The 20,420-nt window shown below is 39.9% G+C and overlaps 2 protein-coding genes across 2 annotated transcripts in view; both read right to left on the bottom strand.

Annotated features, from left to right (window-relative positions):
* The window catches only part of pde8a (phosphodiesterase 8A), a 54,742-nt gene extending 42,931 nt beyond the window's left edge, over positions 1-11,811 (bottom strand). Inside the window, exon 1 of the mRNA XM_065257976.2 lies at positions 10,963-11,811. Within this exon, the coding sequence (XP_065114048.1) occupies positions 10,963-11,097 (135 nt within the window). The 5' untranslated portion in view covers positions 11,098-11,811. The remainder of the gene's footprint in view (positions 1-10,962) is intronic.
* A 2,260-nt stretch (positions 11,812-14,071) lies between these two features.
* gatm (glycine amidinotransferase (L-arginine:glycine amidinotransferase)) lies at positions 14,072-20,420 on the bottom strand. The gene is made up of 9 exons (XM_065257975.1): positions 20,264-20,420; positions 19,315-19,530; positions 18,420-18,615; positions 18,138-18,328; positions 17,736-17,873; positions 17,409-17,573; positions 17,244-17,307; positions 17,026-17,142; positions 14,072-16,945 (listed from the first exon to the last, which is right to left on the bottom strand). Exons 1-9 carry the CDS (start codon positions 20,330-20,332, stop codon positions 16,833-16,835), a joined length of 1,269 nt encoding a protein of 422 aa, XP_065114047.1. The 5' UTR covers positions 20,333-20,420; the 3' UTR covers positions 14,072-16,832.

Below are 20,420 nucleotides of genomic sequence, written 5' to 3' on the forward strand. Positions count from 1 at the left end.
GACAACATGGCTACCGGCGAGAGTGGGAAGTTTGTTCCAAAGAAAGGAATAAAATCATTTGTCTTGCTTTTGATTAAATAAAAGCAAAATTTTCTTTAAGTTGTCTGCCGTTTGTACTTATTGCTTTTCTTAATAAGTGGGGGGGGAAATCGGAAAAAATCGGAAGTCGAATTAAAAAAAATAAAATTGGAGATTTTATTTTTAGGCCAAATCGCCCAGCACTAACAGAGACATACAGACAGACAGACAGAGACACACACACACACACACACAGACACAGAGACATACAGACAGACATAGACACAGATACACAAACACAGACAGACAGACTCACACTATCCAAACCCTACCCCAGCAGGATTGCTCCCCACCCTACTCCCCCAGAAGCACTCACACTGTACTTTTATTGATCCGAGCATGTGTACACTTTCGGCATTATTAGAACATTAGAATACGATTGTTTTGGTGCACATTGACACACAGCCCTCTCACATGTCATCAGATTGGTCTTTCACGCGTGCAGCTCAGACATCACATAACTCTGCAGCGTGCATCGGAAGGTTTTTATGAAGGCAGATGAAGATGAGTGGTCGCACAATTGACAGCTGTCCTTTTGAAACGCACCCTGGCACGATGAGCGATCACTTTGTGCGTTCCAGGTTCAAGCGTGGTTTACTTGGGTACTGCATAACGGTAACTATGGAGATGTTCATAGTTCCTCATGCACATCTGCAAGCCGGCCAGGGCACGATTAATCACAGAGCGATCACACTATTCAAACCAACCAGGTTTTGGGGGTACCCAGGCATGGTTTGGTTTGGATATGTTGGATACACACACATTGTAATGATAATAACAATAATTTAACTGATTAACTTTAATGATTTTAAACAAAACATTAGTACAATCAGCTTGAGTAAACTAAAACAGAATAAATTCCTCAAGTGTATACTAGTCAGAAATGATCATTTGTTTTAAGTGCACTCTGCTTGTTTAAGTAAACCAAAATTAAACATTGTTTTTTTCCACTCACTTTACATTTAAATGTTTAAATAAGGTAAAGGTTCTTCTTTAAAATAAAACATCATCATGTCATACAGTTCTTGAGTTTAATTACGGTTTAATCAAATGTCAATAAAGAAATAATTGTTTTGTGATATTAAAGGTGCATTGTGTAACTTTCAGAAGTATCTCTTGAGAGAAATGCAATCTAATCTACATAACTATATTATCAGTAATGTATAAAGACCTTACATAATCAACTGTATTGTTTTACTTATCTTAAAATGAGCCGTTTTTCTCTCCATACACTGCAGGTCTCCTTACATTGAAGTCGCTGTATGCTCAGGGCTGCTGAAAGGAAATGTCATTCTCTCGCAGATTTGGATGGGTCATTTTGTGGTGTATGTAATTCAGGAATCACATTTGAATTCTCGCAAACTGTACATGAAGCATGGTTTGGACGATCTGGATGTGTTGCCCAAAATTTTCTCCAATGTCGTCCTGTCAGTCATTACTATTCTCATGTAAAAAAATTATCTCCCTTAGCAAGCTTTATAGTTATATAGATTGCATGTACAGTGAAGATAATTGTGAAAAAGACTACAGTATACAGGTATGTTACTCCGACTGCCTGGCCAAATGGCTACCAAGGATTTTGAAATTGTGCGAGCCCTGACACCCCCAAGTATAAACAAATATTTAAAATATTTGCAAATATATTTCAGGCATCAGAGTTTCAGAAACAGTGTATGGCACTTTAAATAATCTCAATCCTGTACTCAGTAGCCTATTCTGTACAAAACACTGTTGTCTAACTGTTTAATATCTTTATGTGCCTCTACAGCACTTTAAATAAATAAAAGCTTGATTTTAAACAATAATATACCTAATTACTGCGAGTAATATAACAAAGACAACATCTGTGGTTTTACTTTATCTAGAAAAAATGTTAACAGTTACAGTCATCAAAGAGCTTGCATATCAGCCTAAAAAAAAAAAAAATTCGGTATCGGTTGATCACGAAGATAACAAATCGGAAATCCATGTCGGCTGCAAAAGTCCTGATCGGAAAAATAACTACCGTGTTCAGCTGTTTCATATCGTGCCAACATACACGCAACACCCCCAAGCACACACACACACACACACACACAAAACTCCAGAACACACATTAACAGGCATGCCACAGTCCATCACAAACGCAGCACTCCAACTTGCACACACACAACAATCCGGCACGAATGCAACATCTGAATCTCACACCCACAACACTTCAAAACACACACACAAGTAACACTTCTTATGACAATACATGCTTCTCTATAATGCTTGATTCTGATTGGACAGTCGCAATATTTGCAGGTTTGTTATTCCCCTCTCAAAACAAATAACTAGGGTTAGGTATTGAGAACCGGTTCCTTTTTAGAACCGGTCCCAAAAAAAACAACAATCGGAAAATCGATGAGACACACTCATTCCGATTCTGCCTATGGATTACTGCCTTTTAGTCATTTTTGCACGGCGAACAGCAGTGAGCGTTTTACAGTTCTGCCAGGACCTGCGACGATTCTTCTCTCATCATTACGCTCATGCACAGTAGATTACATTCGGCACTATGACTGACCGCAGCAAATGTTCAAAAGTTTAGGTAAACTTTGTGAAAAAGGATATTTAGTGTAAAAGGAGGCAATACCTCTAAAATAATGAAACATTTGCTTAAACACGGCGTTAATCTGAAGGAATGTTTAAATCTCCCAGCCGCGACAGCGCACCAGACACAGCTAATATTAGCAATAGGAGCATATAGCAATCGGATACAAAACACAGATTCACTAAAAGCCGCATACTTCTGGATAAACTGACATCTCTTTTGCAAGACAAAGATGATAAAAATTAGGCAGCTACAGAACAACATAGTCTATTTAAAATTATAATCACAGATTTCTTTTTAATTTGGATACATTTGTATTTTTAAATAGGCTACATAAAAGTATTTTATTTGAATGAATTTGTCGATCTTTTATTACACTTACCAATTGTTAGAATTTCTATTTGTGCTTGTCAGTTAAAATTGAATTGCTAGTACAAACTTAAAATAATTGAGTTGGGCTGAGGGGCCACTGCTGCAAATACCTTATTGGTCCGCCCTTATCTCACTCCAAACTTCTGAGAAAACTTGAGAGCCCGGCAATTTTTTCATTTATTCTGGCACTTTTTAAATTTCCTTTTTAAATGAATTGTCATGGTAAACAGTTACAGCTTACAGGTTATGGACTAAATGTGGCAAGAATAAAGGAAAACAATTCTTGAAAGTATTTGCTCTTTTTCCTTACTAAATATATTATAATCAGAACTAGGAATCGCTAAGAACCGGATTCTATAAGTGGACAGGTACATCTTAATATTACATAAAAATTTACTATAAATAAGTATTTTAAAGAAGACCTATTTTATTGGTAAAAATTGTATTTTGTGTATTTGGTATAATACAACGTGTTCGCGTGGTTTATGGTTAAAAACACATACATTTGTAACTCCAGATTTCACCCTCATCCTGAAACGCACTGATTTTGTACAAAACTGTCCCTGCTTGGCCAGCTAATCGGTATGTTGTGATTGGTGTGAATACCTCTAATGTCAGTCTGATGCTTAACACAAGTTAACTTACAGGCTGTGAGTCCAGCGGGAGGAATTATGATTAGAGCCTGACCGATTTATCGTTTTGCCGATTTTATCGGCCGATATGAGCATGTCGCAGATATATCTGTATCGGCGTATAAGCCGCAGATATGAAGCCGATATGAACGTTCCTTACAGAAAACATTAAATGCTTTTGAAAGATGTAAGACCTTGTTTGTCCAGCAGAGCACGCCCTATTGGTTGCTAATGGCGACACAGGTCACTCACTGGAGTGACGTCAGACCCCCACCCCCTTCACTTCAGTCAGTGATCTCAGTTCAGGTGGAGGCAGTCACGCAGTTTCTTCACAACATTTTACACCTGGGGCACGTTCAATCTCACACCGGTGCACAACGTTTTGCTACGGTTTCCGGGTTGAACGACATGTTTCCTGGAAACGGTGTGCAACGGAATGCAACAGGTTTTAGAAGCGTTTTCTCTTGTTTGGTGGGTGTGTCAGAAATGTCGGCCCAATCAGCGGCAAGATGTATAAAACCACGCGGTAGTAAAGAGACAGCTCGCTCAATGGGTTCAAGTTGGAATGTTGTCTTTCATTTTGGACGGCAAGGTCAGTGACTGTAACATCGAGGGTATTTTACAGTATTAAACACACATTTATAACGATTTCATCAGGCTTTAGAAACAATTAAAAAAGAACACAAAGAATGGCCTCTCAGCTACCGTAGTTGCAACTCTTGCCTCATCACAACAGGGTGTTCAATGCATCACTGTTTCTGTTTAATAAACGTTGTGCAACGTTTTGTCGGGGCTGAACGCAGCCCTGGTATTAAGATGCACGTTGATCGATTGGATTATAAGTGGGCGAGAGAGACACATTCCTGTTTACATTTGGTGTTTTTAATCCGTCTCTTTTGTCCACTTGCGAGTTATTTAAAACGCAAGCGGAAGAAATGACGCGAGGCGGGGAAAGGATGCGCTTAAACTGACGCGCAGTCTGTGGGAGTATAGCTGCTTGTGTTGTTACTGAAAATGCTCATTTCAAAGCAATTGATTAAATAAGCTCGCGCAATTTTACATCCTCGCTAAATAAAAGAGGCGGAGAGCAGACGCTTTAGTTTTATAAAAGTTTAAAGTCCCGGCAGAACACTGTGGGTTCGTGTTATAAAAACTTTGTGCAGTACATTAAACATTAGCCTACATCATTATGTTGTCAGTAAGACAAACATTAGCCTCTTTCACACAGTAATACTGGTAAATTACCATGAATTTACCAGAATGAATTTACCAGTAAATACAAAAATGTGCTGTTCACACACGCAGTGACATTCCGTCTTTTTACCAGTAAGACATCATTCACACATCAGTATCAAAATACCGGTAAATTCGTTGAGAAAGCGGAAATACCTGTGGCGCGCGGTGAGCTCAATGTTGTATTTGTAAACAATCCACGTCGTTCATATCCACGGTCCGTATTTTGTTGTTTTCACGTCTGTGGTAAACTCTGACAGTCGCGAAGTTGCTCATGACCAAACAACATTGCATGAGGCGACGTCAAACCGATGGCGTTTTAAACAACAGTACTTTTTGCACATTAGGCTTCACATAGGGCGTGCTAAGGACGTCGGCAATTCGACAAGTAGGTGGTAAGATGTTTTAAACAACTTTGGTGAAGAAATGTGGACGTAAACTTCAGGTGTGCTCGACTTTCAAGCACCGCATGTGTGGAAACGTCCGTAAACAATCTGGGCGTAAACGCGTCATCTGTTTTAAATCATTATGATTGGCCCGAAGCTGTCAGCGCGGTCTGACGTCGTCCGTTCTAAATGTCGGTAATCCTATATTTTTTGTTCACACATAGCGCTTACCGGTAAATTACTGGTAATCTTACAACCTGTCTTACTGGTAAATTGGGAGCACTGATTTACCGGAAAGGTTCTGTTCACACATGATCTGTTAACTGCAATTTACCAGTAAATTACCAGTAAAGACTGTATGTGTGAAAGGGACTATTGTCGTCTTAACGGTAAGTTTCTAATTAATTTGTGAAGTACATAACTTACTGTAAAGCTTATAAACAATGACTTCATAGGTTTCCATTTCTTAAAATAAGACCAATATAACATTATTCTCTTCAAAACTGACAATGATTTAAGTTATATGTATTTTGTTTTGTTTGTGTTTTAAAGTTATTTATAATAAGTCAAGTTTACTGTTTTGTGCACTTATATCAGAATCATTTTGGATTAGGGGTGCTTAACGATTAATCGCGATTAATCGATAGCAGAATAAAAGTTTTTGTTTACATCATATATTTGTGTGAACTGTATATAATAACTTTGTATAAATAAATGCACACACATGCATGTATATATTTAAGAAATGTTTACATGTGTATATACATTTGTATATTTATTTATAATTTATATTATATATAAATATAAATACCTAATATATAAATATATTTTTTCTTATAATTATACATGCATGTGTGCATATTTATATAAACATAATTATTATACACAGTTCACACACATATATGATGTAAACAAAAACTTTTATTCTGCTATCGATTAATCACGATTAATCGTTAAGCACCCCTATTTTGGATAATAAAGTTTATTGTTAACTTGTTAAACACACCTGCCAATATTACATATCTTTGCCATGTCATTTTAAGTGTTTGGTCACCACATTTGTGAGTGATCATTACAAAAAAGTAATTATATATTCTGTTAATGTATATAGTGTATTGTATTGTAAAGTACTGTAGTATAATATACTGTAGTATATGTGTACTGTACTATAATATGCACATAAAGAATATCGGCCGATATATCATTATCTGTCTTTTTTTACTCCCTAATATCTGTATCGGCCCCCAAAAATGCATATCGGTCGGGCTCTAATTATGATAATGTCGGTCTTGTCTACGTCCCCAATCCCAGGAAGTAAACTGTTGCCTACAATCCGTGTGTTTGTTGTAGTCCAAGAAAAGAGATTTACGGTGGAGACAATAACTTGCGTCATTGTTTACTTTGCGTTATGTGTGTAACTTTTGCATATCTTTTTTTTTTACATATACTAATACACACTTAAACACCAAAGGAAATGTAAAGTTGTGAATCGGACCATTGGTGCTCTTTAATATTTAAATGTTCCTTACCTTACGTTTGAGGTAAATAGCTGTGTAATAAACAGGATAATGTAGAGGCAGCAGGATGTTACCGTGAAATAAACCCCTCCAGTGGGATACAACCTGATGTTTATGCATAATCCTAGGGCTGCACTGCACAATTAAAGGAGCATTTCACCCGTAGAAACATTAATCATTATTGAAAGTGTGTCATATTTGTAGTCAAAATGTAACATACATTTAGAATTTGATGCCTATTTGACCAAGAAAAGGGGTGTTTGTAAGGAACTGATGCACGACACGACCATTTAAAAACATGATTTGGGTTCTAACTATACAAAGCTTAAAGGTGCCATTTGTAATAATTGAGGTAAAAGATTTTAAAAAATTAGCTACACGCACCAAAAGAATGAGAAGAAATAAGGGCAAAGGTGTCATTAAAAAAATGACAAGGTATAGTGCTGCAGAAATATCAATCTGAATTAGCATGCTAAATTACTAGCTACAGCCCGACTGGTGTTGTAATACCAGTTTCGACCATGGGAGGCGGTATGCGGGCCACGCACATAACCGCCAGCCAAACTGCAATACACGAATAAGTCGCATGTGTGGGAGTACAGCCCTCTACTACTACCTAGGGCTGCAGCTATCGATTCTTTTTGTAATCGATTAATCTAGGACTGAATCGATCGATTAATCGAGTAATCGGATAATTTTTTTTGTGTGTTTTTAAACAACCAAAACAAATAATGCATAACGAAAATGACTTGGCTGTAAAATGTTCAAGCATTTGGCTTTTATTTCTAAAAAAAAACAGAGGTATTTGGCTCCAAGAAATAAGCCTATTTATTTCAATTTTTTACCCATTTAGTATTTATAAGTGCCAGTGCCAACAATTAAACACTTTAATTTATTAATATGCACAACAGGTTTCATGCTGTAATCTAGCCCTGACATCAAAGTAAATATCTGGTTTATGTACATTTCTACACCTGCAGCATTTACCATTAGGCTTTTAACATATAATATATCATTTCTGGGGTGAGCCTATTTGCTATGGTAACAACCTGTGTGTATGCGCGCACGTGCACTTGTGTTTGTGCGTGTGCACGCGTTCTGTGCGTGAGGAAGAGTGACACCCCAGTCAGACGTTCAGTTGCTTCATTGCATTTTGGTACTGCAGAAATACATACATTACTTTTCAATAGAACGCTGCATTTGGTTTGCATCACTTGCATTGCGGTGCATTTTAGGCTAAGAATCCGTTCGAAAAATCACAACATCACCTCCCGCTGTATAGAGTGAATGCATGCTGAAATTATTGTTGCGTGGCTACATAAGTTTAAGCATATGTGATGCATTGCGCGATCGGTCTGACTCACGTGAGAGAGAATAACTTCCTTATGATAAACTCCAATAAAACAGAGATTATTATTATTGAACAAAATATGTCAGAACAAAATATGTCAGATTACAAGTTGCCCATATATGATTGGACTGTGGTGCCGTTTTTTGGTACACACACCTGTAGTGCATGCGTGTGTGTCAAGGGGTTCTTTTTTAATCTATACTGTCCTGCAATTGAACGTGAATACGTTTACTACTTAAAAACATCAAAGCTAAACATCATATCTAGTCAAACCGCATAACGACATCGCTACAAATACAGTATGGGATTAAAATCAGCGGAAGCTACGTTACCTTGTTTCATCGACGCTTGGTGAAACAACAGTGGATGTTTTCAGTCCAGATGCTGAATGTAATGATCCCAAACTTTAGACAGTCTCTCTCTGCCGTTTATGGACATATTCGCTCCGCCATCGCGCCAACTAAATTCAAAATGAACCACGCGCTATGATGTGCTTCCTGAACATTGAACAACGGTCCGTGTGAATCAGATCTCGGCGCGTGTAGTGCGCGTCATAGGAATTTAACGAGGCTTCGAGGCAGAATTTTTGCCTCGAGGAATTTTTTGAATCGAATAAATCGAGTAACTCGATGAATCGTTTCAGCCCTACTACTACCGCTGCGTCCGAAAACTAAGGCAGCTGACTTGTTGGCTTAAGATTCATGAAAGCAGCTCAGAGAAATGCAATTCGGACAGCCATGGATTCGGACATGCCTTGATGCCTTCCTGCCTTGCAATAGGGGTTTCGGACGTATTTCAGTTCAGGGAAGAGAGCGGAAGAATGGCTAAAGCAAGAGACATTTACCACTACCACAAACATTTGCTGCAGGGAACAACGCGCTCCGAATCACAAATAAAATATGATAAATAAAGTAACCGAACCAGAGTAAATACTGGTACTGCTTTTCATCGCTGGAAACAACTAATGGACATGAAAGAAATGAGGTTCGACTCCGAAATGACAACATTTCTTTTCGATTGGTAAGTAAGATGCTGTTAGTATTTCGCTAGAAGTTCACTTATAATAGGCATTGCGATAACCTAGGCTCAGCTTGTACATGAACTACGGCTTTGTGCAGTAAATGTGGCTCCATCTGAAAGCAGCTGATGGCGATTCACTTTTAATCAAGAAACCGGCTTCACTGACGAGAAGTGCAATGACTATCGCATGCAAATTATTGCGCATCCTTAGCTGTTAGCGTTTAATAGTTAGCTCTACCCACGGATCCGATCCGGTTTTCACCCGTTATCTACCAAACTGATGCTAAAATGTAACATTAGCTAAGAAGCTTGAAATGTCTTCGATTATAATGAACACCAAATGGACGCACGAAACGTAGTGGAAAACATTGCAATTTTAATGAGACCGAATGTTTTTTTTGTGACTAATGATAACTTAGTTGCTAATGTAAATCAAACTTGATATATGCTGCTAAATTTGCAGCTGCTAAATTAAAATAGACCAACTCACTTTTCTGCAGGTATACTGCCCCCGTCTGTTTGGAGTGTGGAGTATGAATTGATTTTTTTTTGGGCGGACATGTTAAATGGTCCCTTTAATGCAAATGGGTGAAGTGTCCCTTTAATCGAAAATCTAATCGGGATTACAATTACAAGTGAAACAATTACATAAATTGCCAAAAGCCTTAATTACAGCTGTCCATTTGTGCTCATTTCGGCGGTATCTTTGTGCACAAAATAGAGGAGTATCAGAGATTTTATTATCGATAAGCTGACATCTCCTTTAGCCATTCATTTCAGACTGTTCACACACACACACACACACACACACACACACACACACACACACACACACACGTCAACATAACACCCATAAACATTCTTTTATATTTAGATTTGGATGTTTATTATTTACCATGCAGCTGCTACACAAAAAATTATAAAACATTTCAAAACTTCAATATGAAATCTATTAATCAACAAGAATAATCACATTTACTGTTCCAAGGTGAATAATCGACAAATACAACTCTTAAGCATAACACTCACAACACACACACACACACACACACACACACACACACACACACACACACACACAAGCATAACACTCCAACACACACAAACACACACACCATCATAAAGCACACACACACACACACACACACACACACACAAAAAGCATAACACTCCAACACATACACACACACACACACACACACAACAACATAAGCACACACACGTAACACTCCTGAGCACACACACAACAATCTTTCATAGAAACTATGTGTAATTTAATGACAGCCCATAAGACTGTAAGTTTTAGGCACGTGCCTGTGGGTATGATGGGATCTGAACCTCACACCGAGGCCTTCACATTTACAAACATTCAACACACACACACACACACACACACACACACACACACACACACACACACACAAACAAACAAACACACACACAGCACAATCACGCAGACATCACATCTAATCTGAAAGCAGATTCTGTTTATCAGACACTCAGTTGGGCCAAAAGCAAAGCTAGAGAAATGTATTGATGTGGGATAAGTGTATTACAGCACTGTGCTAAATAAACAGATATTGACATGTCACGGTATTCCAGTGGTTTTAATGAAACACAAACCGCGGTACAGTGATTGTGCCAGATGATGCGTGCATGGCCCAATACTAGTGTATATCACACGGCATGTTTTTGGATTGAACCCATCTGTGTGGTCCAATAAGCCTTAATTGTATCGGAGCTCCGGACAGACGCGTGACCGCGCGCTCACACACACACACTCACACACACACCTCACCTTATAAGCGTTGGGTTTGATTTGGCCCGGTTGTAGGTTGCAGTTCAGCTGGGCTGCGTGTGAATCGTCGGACTCTTTACCGCTGTGATAAACCACCCGATCCGAGATGTGAATGCTGGATGCGCAGCCCATCATTCACCCGGCGCGACTCCTCGGTTACTGCGCTGATATCGTAACGTTTATCCGTCACACATTCATCAGATCTCTGAACTCTATTAATCAGACAGAAACTCTATTCATGTTGCTCCCCCCACCGCCCTCACTCGAGCCCGTTTCTCCTCATCCTCACAGGAACTTTGGCTCGTTTCGGGCGGATTGAAAGCTACTCTTCGATTCACGCAACACTTTCATCCATTTCTCCTGCGTGCTCTTGCGTTTATTCTCCTTCCACGGCCGCAAAACACGCCCGATGCGCCCGCACGGCCTCGCGTTCTGCCTCTTTAGTCACAGTCATTGGGAACAAACCGGTCCCTGTTTATCCCACTGCCCATCAACAGGCTGAAATCATCCCTGATCCCGCAGAAGAACGCGCGATCCGGCATTTATGACGCCGACCGAGCCGTTGATGAAACTCCAGAGCGACGCGTCAACGCGCGTCCGCAAATCCTGAATTAAACGGCCGCTCTCAGTCAAGGGCCTAACTTACTTACGATTCTTCCTCTCGTCTAGAGATGTCGAGAAAGACAAAACTGATCTGAGGCTGTGTAAAACGCCGAGAAAGAGGCGTCAAAACGAAGGCGCTGACGCGTCGCGAGTTTCCTGATGAAGAACAGCGCGCATTGAGAACATCAGCGGCGCGAATGTGACAGCAGCAGCAGATCCAATAAAAGCACGCGCACGGATTGACCTACAGCCTCGAATGACGTCAATGCAAATGAACCGCGCAGAGCCAATGGGCGATGGTTTACGCGCAAAGAGGAGGGGCTTGTGCGCGGAGGGAACTTTAAAAGTGCGGCGAGCGTCGGGTGGGTTCGCGATCGAATTCGCTTCTGATACAAAGTTAGCAAACGAGATCCAGCTTTCATAGTTCATACCACACGAGTGTCTGTAAAAAAAAAAAAAAAACACGTCATCGTTATAAATAAACTATCTGCAACAGTCAATGCATTGAGAATTAAAGAGTGTTTATAGTGCAATCTAACCTAAGTTTTAATCGATTGTAATTCACCTACAAAAGTCCTTGCCTGTGGGAACGTATTTAACCTCTTCTATCATGAGACTTAGCCTACTATTGCTTACTAATCACACTAGATGATTGGAACATTTTTATGATCGAAATAAAGCAGCGAATGATATTCAGCTACCACACCTCCAGCTACCTTGTGACGTCACAGCGCTCAGACCTTCAGTAGCATCTGTGCCATTGTGAATCAGAGACACAAAATAATGGATTATTCTATTTTTTTTTATCAAAATAAAATCCCAATAATTTACTCACCCCCATGTCATTCAAGATGTTTATGTCTTTCTTTGGTCAGTCGAGAAGAAATGAAATTTTTTGAAGAAAGCATTCCAGGATTTTTCTCCATTAAGTGGATTTCAACAGTTTACAGTTTCAATGCATTTATTAGTATCATTTCACATACAACAACATCTAAACGCTCTTCACTCTTAGAAAGGATTTACACATCTTTGTGCGTTAAGCTTTTGACACATTATGTGTCATTTTGTGTTGATTTTGTGTTCAAATATAACACAAGTTGTGTTAAAAGTAACACAAAATGTGTTGTTTCAATAATATCACAGAGATGGGTGGATTTTACACATTTAGTGTGTTGTCCCAGAATCAACACTAATGTGATGTTTTTAACACATTCGTTCTAAGAGTGTTCTTTCTCCGCACTGGAGCGGTAGTTTCACATATGTAATGCATGACCTTTCTATGTGATTATGTAAAATTCACATAGCATCACACGGCTAGTGCAAGACAAGAATTTGTGGTTTAAAAAGTACATATTTTTATTTTTATTGCCAAAAATGTCAGTGGTATGGCTCTCGGTTGGGATCATTTGAATCCCTTGAATTTGCATTGAAACTGTAAACTGTTGAGGTCCACTAAAGTTCACTATATGGAGAAAAATCCTGGATTGTTTTCTTCAAAAAACTTCATTTCTTCTTGACTGAACAAAGAAAGACATAAACATCTTGGATGACAGACATGGGGGTGAGTAAATAATCTAGATTTCTTTTGTATGAAAGTGGAATATTAATTTGAGCTTATTTCTGTCTGACAAAATTAAAGCCCATGTTTAATATTTGTCTTTTCTAGTTTCATTTCATACAGGGAATCCTTTATTCAGCAGACATGTGAATTGGGTGTGGGCCAACGAAATCTGTGAGTAGCCGAAGGGTAAAAGACCAAACCGGCCTAATAATGCAGAAACATCTGCCGAGGTGATGATGGCTGACAAAGAACTGAATACTGACAGACAAAAAAAAAAAGAATGGCTAGTAAAAGTCACTGGTTAAAAAACTCAGATTAAAGTTAGTTTTTTTTTTTAATGAAGCAAAAAACAACTTGTAAATGTAACATTCCTGTCTGTCTTGGATTATGGTGATATTTCATACTTGCACTCACCTTCCCAGTGTCTTCGTGCTTTGGAATCGGTATTCAATGGAGCTTTAAGATTCATCACAAATTTTAAAAAAATCTCTCATCACCGTTTGTTGTATTCTTGAGTCGAGTGGTTCTCCCTTTCCATTCAGTGTTGGATGCATTGGCATCTTTTTATTTATAAAGAACTATTAGGACTTCTTCCTTTCTTACTTTCAACCAGCACCAACATCATTGTGAGACATTGTTTATTAATTTAAAGGGATAGTTCATCGACAAATAAAAATTAAGTCATCGTTTACTCCCCCATTTACCCATTTCTTTGTTCTGAAAACAAATTAAAATATTTTGAAGAACACCATTCACTTCTATAGTATTTGCTCCTGCTTGATTACAAATATCTTCCTGTGTGTTCAGCAGAACAAAGAAACAACTTAAGGGTGAATAAATGATGATCTATCAGTTTAAATCTCATACGACACATGGCTTTATGATTTTGTGATATTTTCTTCTCTTTATTTGTAAATGTGACATGGAAAAAGAGTTCAGCTACAATCGTTTCCAAGTTTAACTTTATTTAAACTTTTTTTTGACCTGACAAGGGATCATGTGACGATAAAAAGAGTGATTTCACACAACAAGCTTAACTAGAATCAAAGCACAAACCCAACACACAAAAATAAACAACTAAAATCAGGCAAAATGTTCCCTGGATGCTGGGAATATGTTTTAGTTACACACGAGAGCGTAGCGTAGCGTCCCGACTCCTGCTATTGTGAATGACTACAGAGGCAGATGTATACAAAACACTTTCGTTAAGGGAAAATCACTGTTATATTGCTGTATCGAAACAAACAAACAGAGAATAAACAGCAAACTTGCATGACGATTAACGAGTCACCATTTATTGCACTCACTCAGCTCCTTTGCAGTTTTTAAGATACTGTGCTGGAAACACTAGCGTCTTATCACTATAACAACATACTTTCATTCACCAATAAAAGTGTATTAAATTGACCAGAAACGACCTTTAAAACGGTTTTCAAGCACACTTCAAATGCTCTGCAGAGCTTCTATCAGTTTAACAAGATATTCAGGTAAGAAGAGATGTGTTTGTTTTATAGGCCTTCATGAGCAACTCAAACTCAAATTCATTCATCCTCTTTTCTAATGATTGAAGCGTTGTTTGGATTTATTTGACCTGGTTTGAGTGTAAACGGCAGATGAGAGTTGAGGTTTCTTTCTCACACTACAGACTCTGATCTTCTTCTTATCTCTCCGTCCTGTGTTAGACGTTTCTTTAAAAGCAGTTGTGCCTAGAAATGGCTTTGTTTCTTAGAAAATACTGATGAGTGTGAAATAGAAAAATACTATGGTTTGTTTTTTGCGATAAAATCTGACTGGAGCACCATTGTGAAGGATTTTGGTAACAATAGCTGTGTCTCATTTCATTTAATATCGAAGGTTGTCTCCTCACAAGGACTCATCCTCTAAAGGATGTGGTCTACAGAGAGTCCTTAACCAGAATAGAGGGTATGCATGTGACGTGACCTTTGGCGAAAGTGACTGCGGTTACCCCAAATGAGTGGCAAAAAGTCTGAGCGACAGGATTAACATAGCATGAAAATGCGTCTAAAATGGATAAGTAGTTGTGTGATCGACTGTGCTAACAGATTCAACAAAAATAAATCAGTAGCAGTATATGTCAGGTATGTAACATTTTGGTATAAAACAATCTTATAAAAAATACACCACTCTTATTCTGTCTACATGCAAAGTTTTGTCAGTGAGCCTTCATTAAAAAAACATCCATTATGATGATCCTTGTGTTCTACAAAGGTGGGATGGTTTAATAGTGTTAGACAAGACAAACATATGTGTCAGGAAAAGCAATGTGTGGCCAAATGCCAATTGACTACTGGTTGTTCTTAGGGTCACTGTTTAGGCCAACTAAATTCAATGTAAGCTGATGATGGTCAGTTTTACTGGTGTTTTCGCAGCAGCCATTTTTTTTGAATGTTTTGCCACTCAACAGGGCGACCTCTGGTCTGGTCACGTGGAAAAGTGACTTTGTTGCATACCCTCTATACGGAGAGCCGCACCCCCTGAATTAGGATGCACCCATGAGCTGTGTCTCATTTCAGTATCCTCTGAAGGATGTGGTCTACAGAGAGCCCTTAACCAGAATTAAACGAGACGTCCTTCATAGGACACACGAGCAGGAAAGCAAACAGGAAGTATCACGTTGCTATGCCAACACGTTCACGGCGCTGCAAATGAATGAGTGAATTTTTATTTTTTTTGAAAGAAATATCACATGAAAATGTGTTTGCTTATTTTATTTGGGGTTGTGCTTGAGAAGTTGAGGCGAATGCACAACAGATATCTGTTACAGAGGCAAAGGAGGAGGATATTAAGAAGAACCAAATTTATCTTTAAGATTTAAGGTAAGTTTAATAGGGTAATAAGCTAATAATTATAACTTACATTTATGTAATCTTTTTCAAATAAACGGTTGTTGACGTCAACGCAAAGAATTGTGGGCTATCTGCAGCAGCAAATGATACACCTCATGTATCCTCCGAAATCCTGTGAAATAAAAGCACATTCGAAGGTCGCCTCCAGAGAGTCCAACTTACATTTCTGAAATGAGACCGCCTCAATGACGCATGCAACCTTAGAATGCAACGTCTATCTAGAGGACGCAACCTGCGAAGCGAGACACAGCCAATATGCGTTTTATCAGACGAGTAATGCAGCTGCAACTGATTTATTAAAGATCATTTTCAACTTTTCAACAATCAAATGTTTTGTTGATGAAGTGAGGCATCAATTTCATTACTAAAACCAAAGCTTTCATCAACAGTATATATATGCCAAAACAAAGGCACATATGTATACATATATATTTATATATTTACAGTTTTGAGAAAGGTCTTAAAAATCACTGTAATACGACTAGAAAAATACCTGAGTTTGCTACAACACTGCAAGTAGGGTAAAAAGTTACGTCATCAAAATGATTATATAAGAAGTCATAAAACATCATCTTTTTCTAAGTGGTATAAAGGAGGTAGAAACTCTTGTGTTTAATGGTCATGCTGACGTGTGTGTGGTGGTTTTGGGGCTCTGTCTGCTTCACTGGAGTCACTACAACAGCCGGCCAGAGTTGCAGTTGTTATTGAGATCACTGAGGTTTCTAGTCATTACATTCATTCGATTGATTTGCTAAAGCCCTGACATGCACAGCGCTATCAAGCCGTCCGTCGCGGGAGCTCAGAGCTGAGCTCAATAAGAACTGCGTCTCTCTGGCAGGCTAGAGGAAGTAAGACCGGAGGTCGCCGCGTCGACGGACGTCTGTCGTCCAGCAGTGAAACCCTCCGCCCAGGGAGTTGGCATGTCGGATGCTCACCTTAACGGTCTTAATACCTGCGGGAATAAGACGGTCGGTCAGATGGTTTCATCGCCTCAGATCGGAAGCTTCGAAAAGCTTAAAACAGGGCGCTTACCAAGATTTTCAAACATTTTCTGGATGCCCGTCTCATTGGCGTCCACCATGACGCGCTTCTCATCCAGCATCAGGACGTTCATTGAGAGCCATTTGGACGACATCCACAATGGATGATCTAAGATGAAGACATCGACACCAGACTTTTCATTAGATACCACCCAAACAAACAAAAAGTACACCCAAAACATCATTAAGAACAACAGATATAAAACAGACCATCTGGAATAAGAGGAGTTGGAGGGGTGACCACAGTCCAACCGGCCTTCTTAAACATCTCGATCTGCAGGAGAAGTTCATCACATTGTGAGTCTGAGCGATGTACTCGCAACAGATTAAGAGCATGTGACGGCGCAGACGGTGCACCTCGGGCGCATGACTAACCTGCCGGCAGGGTCGATCCGGATTGGACAGCACCAGCCCTGGTCCGATGATGTTGAACGTGGCGTCGATGTGCATGGGGTTTGGGTCTTTGAAGGAGATGATGTGAATCTTGTAGGTAGGGGCAAGATGACGCCTCATCCACTCAATGCCCATGAAGTTTGTAACCTGTAGTCAGTGCAAACGTGTAATCTTAGTTCACAAACCAGTTCTGATCAGCTCACGTAGCAAAGTTAAACAGAAAGGCCTTTGGGTGGCTGCAACATGACATCAGACAGAGACAAACGTATAATATCACACAGCTTGTTTTTGTGATGTGTGGTAAGTCACCTGACTCCTCTGTACAAAAATATCAGTGCCAGCTCTGATGAAGTCTGCAGCGTCGAAACACGGCTCAAATTCTGTGGTGACAAATTTCCCCTGAGCAGCCAGCTTATGTCTGTCCTCCACTGTACGAATAGGATATTCCTACACACACACACACAAGATGGTTATAAAATGTTACAGTAGGTGTGTGTGCCCATTCCACTCTTGTCTGGATAGTGTCACACACCAACACACACCACATGAGGGCGCTATGGAGACTTTCATTCATTTGTGCATTCAGAGTTGATCTGCACTTCTCAAGAGCTCAGCAGCAACACAATCTGTTTACACGTTTGTGTATGTGTGTGTGTGTGTGTGTGTGTCTGTCTGTGTGTGTGTATGTCTGTGTGTGTATCATCATGTCACCTGGTCGTAAAGCTCGTCTGCCATGGTGGGTTTGGGTGCCGTGGTCCACTTGGCTCCACGCCTAAAGTACTCCTTAATGAGGGGCCGATACGCACGATACTCAAAGAAGCGAGCCCTCCAGGCCATCGGTGCCTCGATTATCTCATTTCCCACCACTATTAGGATATCTCTCGGCATGGCCGCGTACATGCCTGTGTGAAGAAACGCATAAGATGCACAACAAGTCGGTCAATATCAGCAGCGACGTCAATATCAATCGAAAACTCGCATGTCGACAGGTACCTGTGGAGGTAAAGTCTGGAGTCTTGTATTCGAGCGACCAGTCGATCGGTTCTGGTCTGGTCACGGTAACACCCTCGTGACGCAAAATATTGCACATTTCCTCAATTTCAGCAACTGCTTTCTTCACGTGGTCCTTCGGGAATGTCTGTCCACCAAACTTCTGGTAGAAGGGCCAATATTTCTCATAGGTGTTGGCCTGCAGACGTACACAACAATATGGCCTGAGTAACCAAGGAGCCATGGAGTAAATGGTCAGATATTTGATGGGTAGTCAGTTTCTTACACATTTTGACGTTTCTATTAAACATATTGTCGTACTGTAGTGTGTTAGAAAGTGCCATGAGATATTTATTGGACTGGTACTGTGAACACAATACAAACAACACCAGGGTCCACAAGTAGCCTATCATGTCCTGATTCATGACAATAAGAGTTTTTTCATGTTTAAGTGCTATAATTGGGTCCCCAGTGCATCTATCAACTTAGAAAATGTGAAAAAGATCAACCCAGTAACTTAGTTTTGGTAAACCATTCTCTGCAACCATTTGAAAAAATAGGTTAAATTTGGCTCCCCTTGTGATGTCAAAAGGGGATCTTATTATATTAATACCGCCCCTTAATCTAAACTATCCAACCACGTCACTGCCATTTAGTGCAAAGATCAGCTCATTTGCATTTTAAAAGGACACAACCAAAACCATTTTTGCTCGCACCTACAAAGTGGCAATTTTAACATTTTATAATAAATTATTTGGGGGGTATTTTGAGCAAAAACTTCACATGTATACTCTAGGGACACCAAAGATTCATTTTACATCTTTCAAAAAAAATCTCATAATATGACCACTTTAATGCACAGGACCCTAGCGCACTCTGGAGTCACGTGAGTTTTTACCTTGACCTCCACGGTAAACGGAGGGACACACGCGTTCTCGGCACGTCCCACGATCACTTCCTCGAGCGGGTCCCACTCGTTGTACGCACACACGGGGCACTCCTCGGGCGCGTGCTCAGTAACGGGCTCCTCCACGGTGAGCGGCAGCGGCGCAGCGGCGGAGCTCGAGGTGCTGCGGAACGCGCGCTGGACCCATCCAGACATCGCGCGACCCACCTGCGAAAAACACAACAACCTTTAAACACACACACGGATGACATCGAGCAAGCACAAGCAAATGTTGAACATTGCACTGAGATAATAAAGTCTATAGGGTCGATTCAATGTATTTCTATAGCGCGCTCCGCTTTCGCAGTTCTGCATTGCTGTATACAGCAGCCCGTACAGGAAAAAAAAGAGAAAAAGACCTAGGGCTAAGTAATAAAAAACACATCATAGAAAAGTGTTTAAAATATATAGATAATAGGTCGTTGCACCCTAACTGAATGAACTGATTAAAGCAAAGAAAAGTAAACAGAAACTGATGTCGAGGGTCACGTCTGCATGCGCGCCTTGCACAATGATATCATGCGCTAAACATGAAGTCCGACCATCTCAGCATCTGAACAGATGGGTAGGTTACTCTTTATCAGTATTCATAGAGTCAAAGTTGAACGGAAGGACACTTGAGTAGTGGATCCTTCAACCAGCTGTGCTGTCAATCAATCATAACACATGATCTGTCACTCCAAGCCAACTCAACATTGCTAAGAATATCACTTCAAAATGATACCCCATTCATACCACATGCAAACGTCATTTAAGGATTACAGTTAAAGCATTATTTCTTCTTTTTCAACACACATGTACTACAGTATATACAGCTGCTCGAATCGGAGAGGATTTTGCAATTGCACCGCACGCGCACGCGGGTCTCCATCTGTCGTTATAAAGCGCTACTAATATTCACCATAGCGCCGATGAGATGTGCGGCTTCTGCTCCGCGGCTTCCTCCTCTCAGGCATCTGACACGCAACATGTTGTACGGGTTTTGGCCTCGAATCTCTGGGACATGCAGCACTTCTGATCCGGGAAAGTAAGAGAAGCGCCGCGGAGACGCGCTTTTA

The sequence above is a fragment of the Paramisgurnus dabryanus genome, chromosome 9 (genome assembly GCF_030506205.2).
Source record: "Paramisgurnus dabryanus chromosome 9, PD_genome_1.1, whole genome shotgun sequence".
In the NCBI taxonomy this organism is placed as follows: Eukaryota; Metazoa; Chordata; class Actinopteri; order Cypriniformes; family Cobitidae; genus Paramisgurnus; species Paramisgurnus dabryanus.

Excerpts from the sequence above, each read along its gene's own strand:
- gatm (XM_065257975.1), bottom strand. The coding sequence starts at position 20,332 with ATGTTGCGTGTCAGATGCCTGAGAGGAGGAAGCCGCGGAGCAGAAGCC. Across the intron at positions 17,308-17,408 it reads CGGATCGACCCTGCCGGCAG|ATCGAGATGTTTAAGAAGGC; the intron begins GTTAGTCATGCG and ends CTTCTCCTGCAG. Across the intron at positions 17,143-17,243 it reads AACTCCTCTTATTCCAGATG|ATCATCCATTGTGGATGTCG; the intron begins GTCTGTTTTATA and ends TCTTCATCTTAG.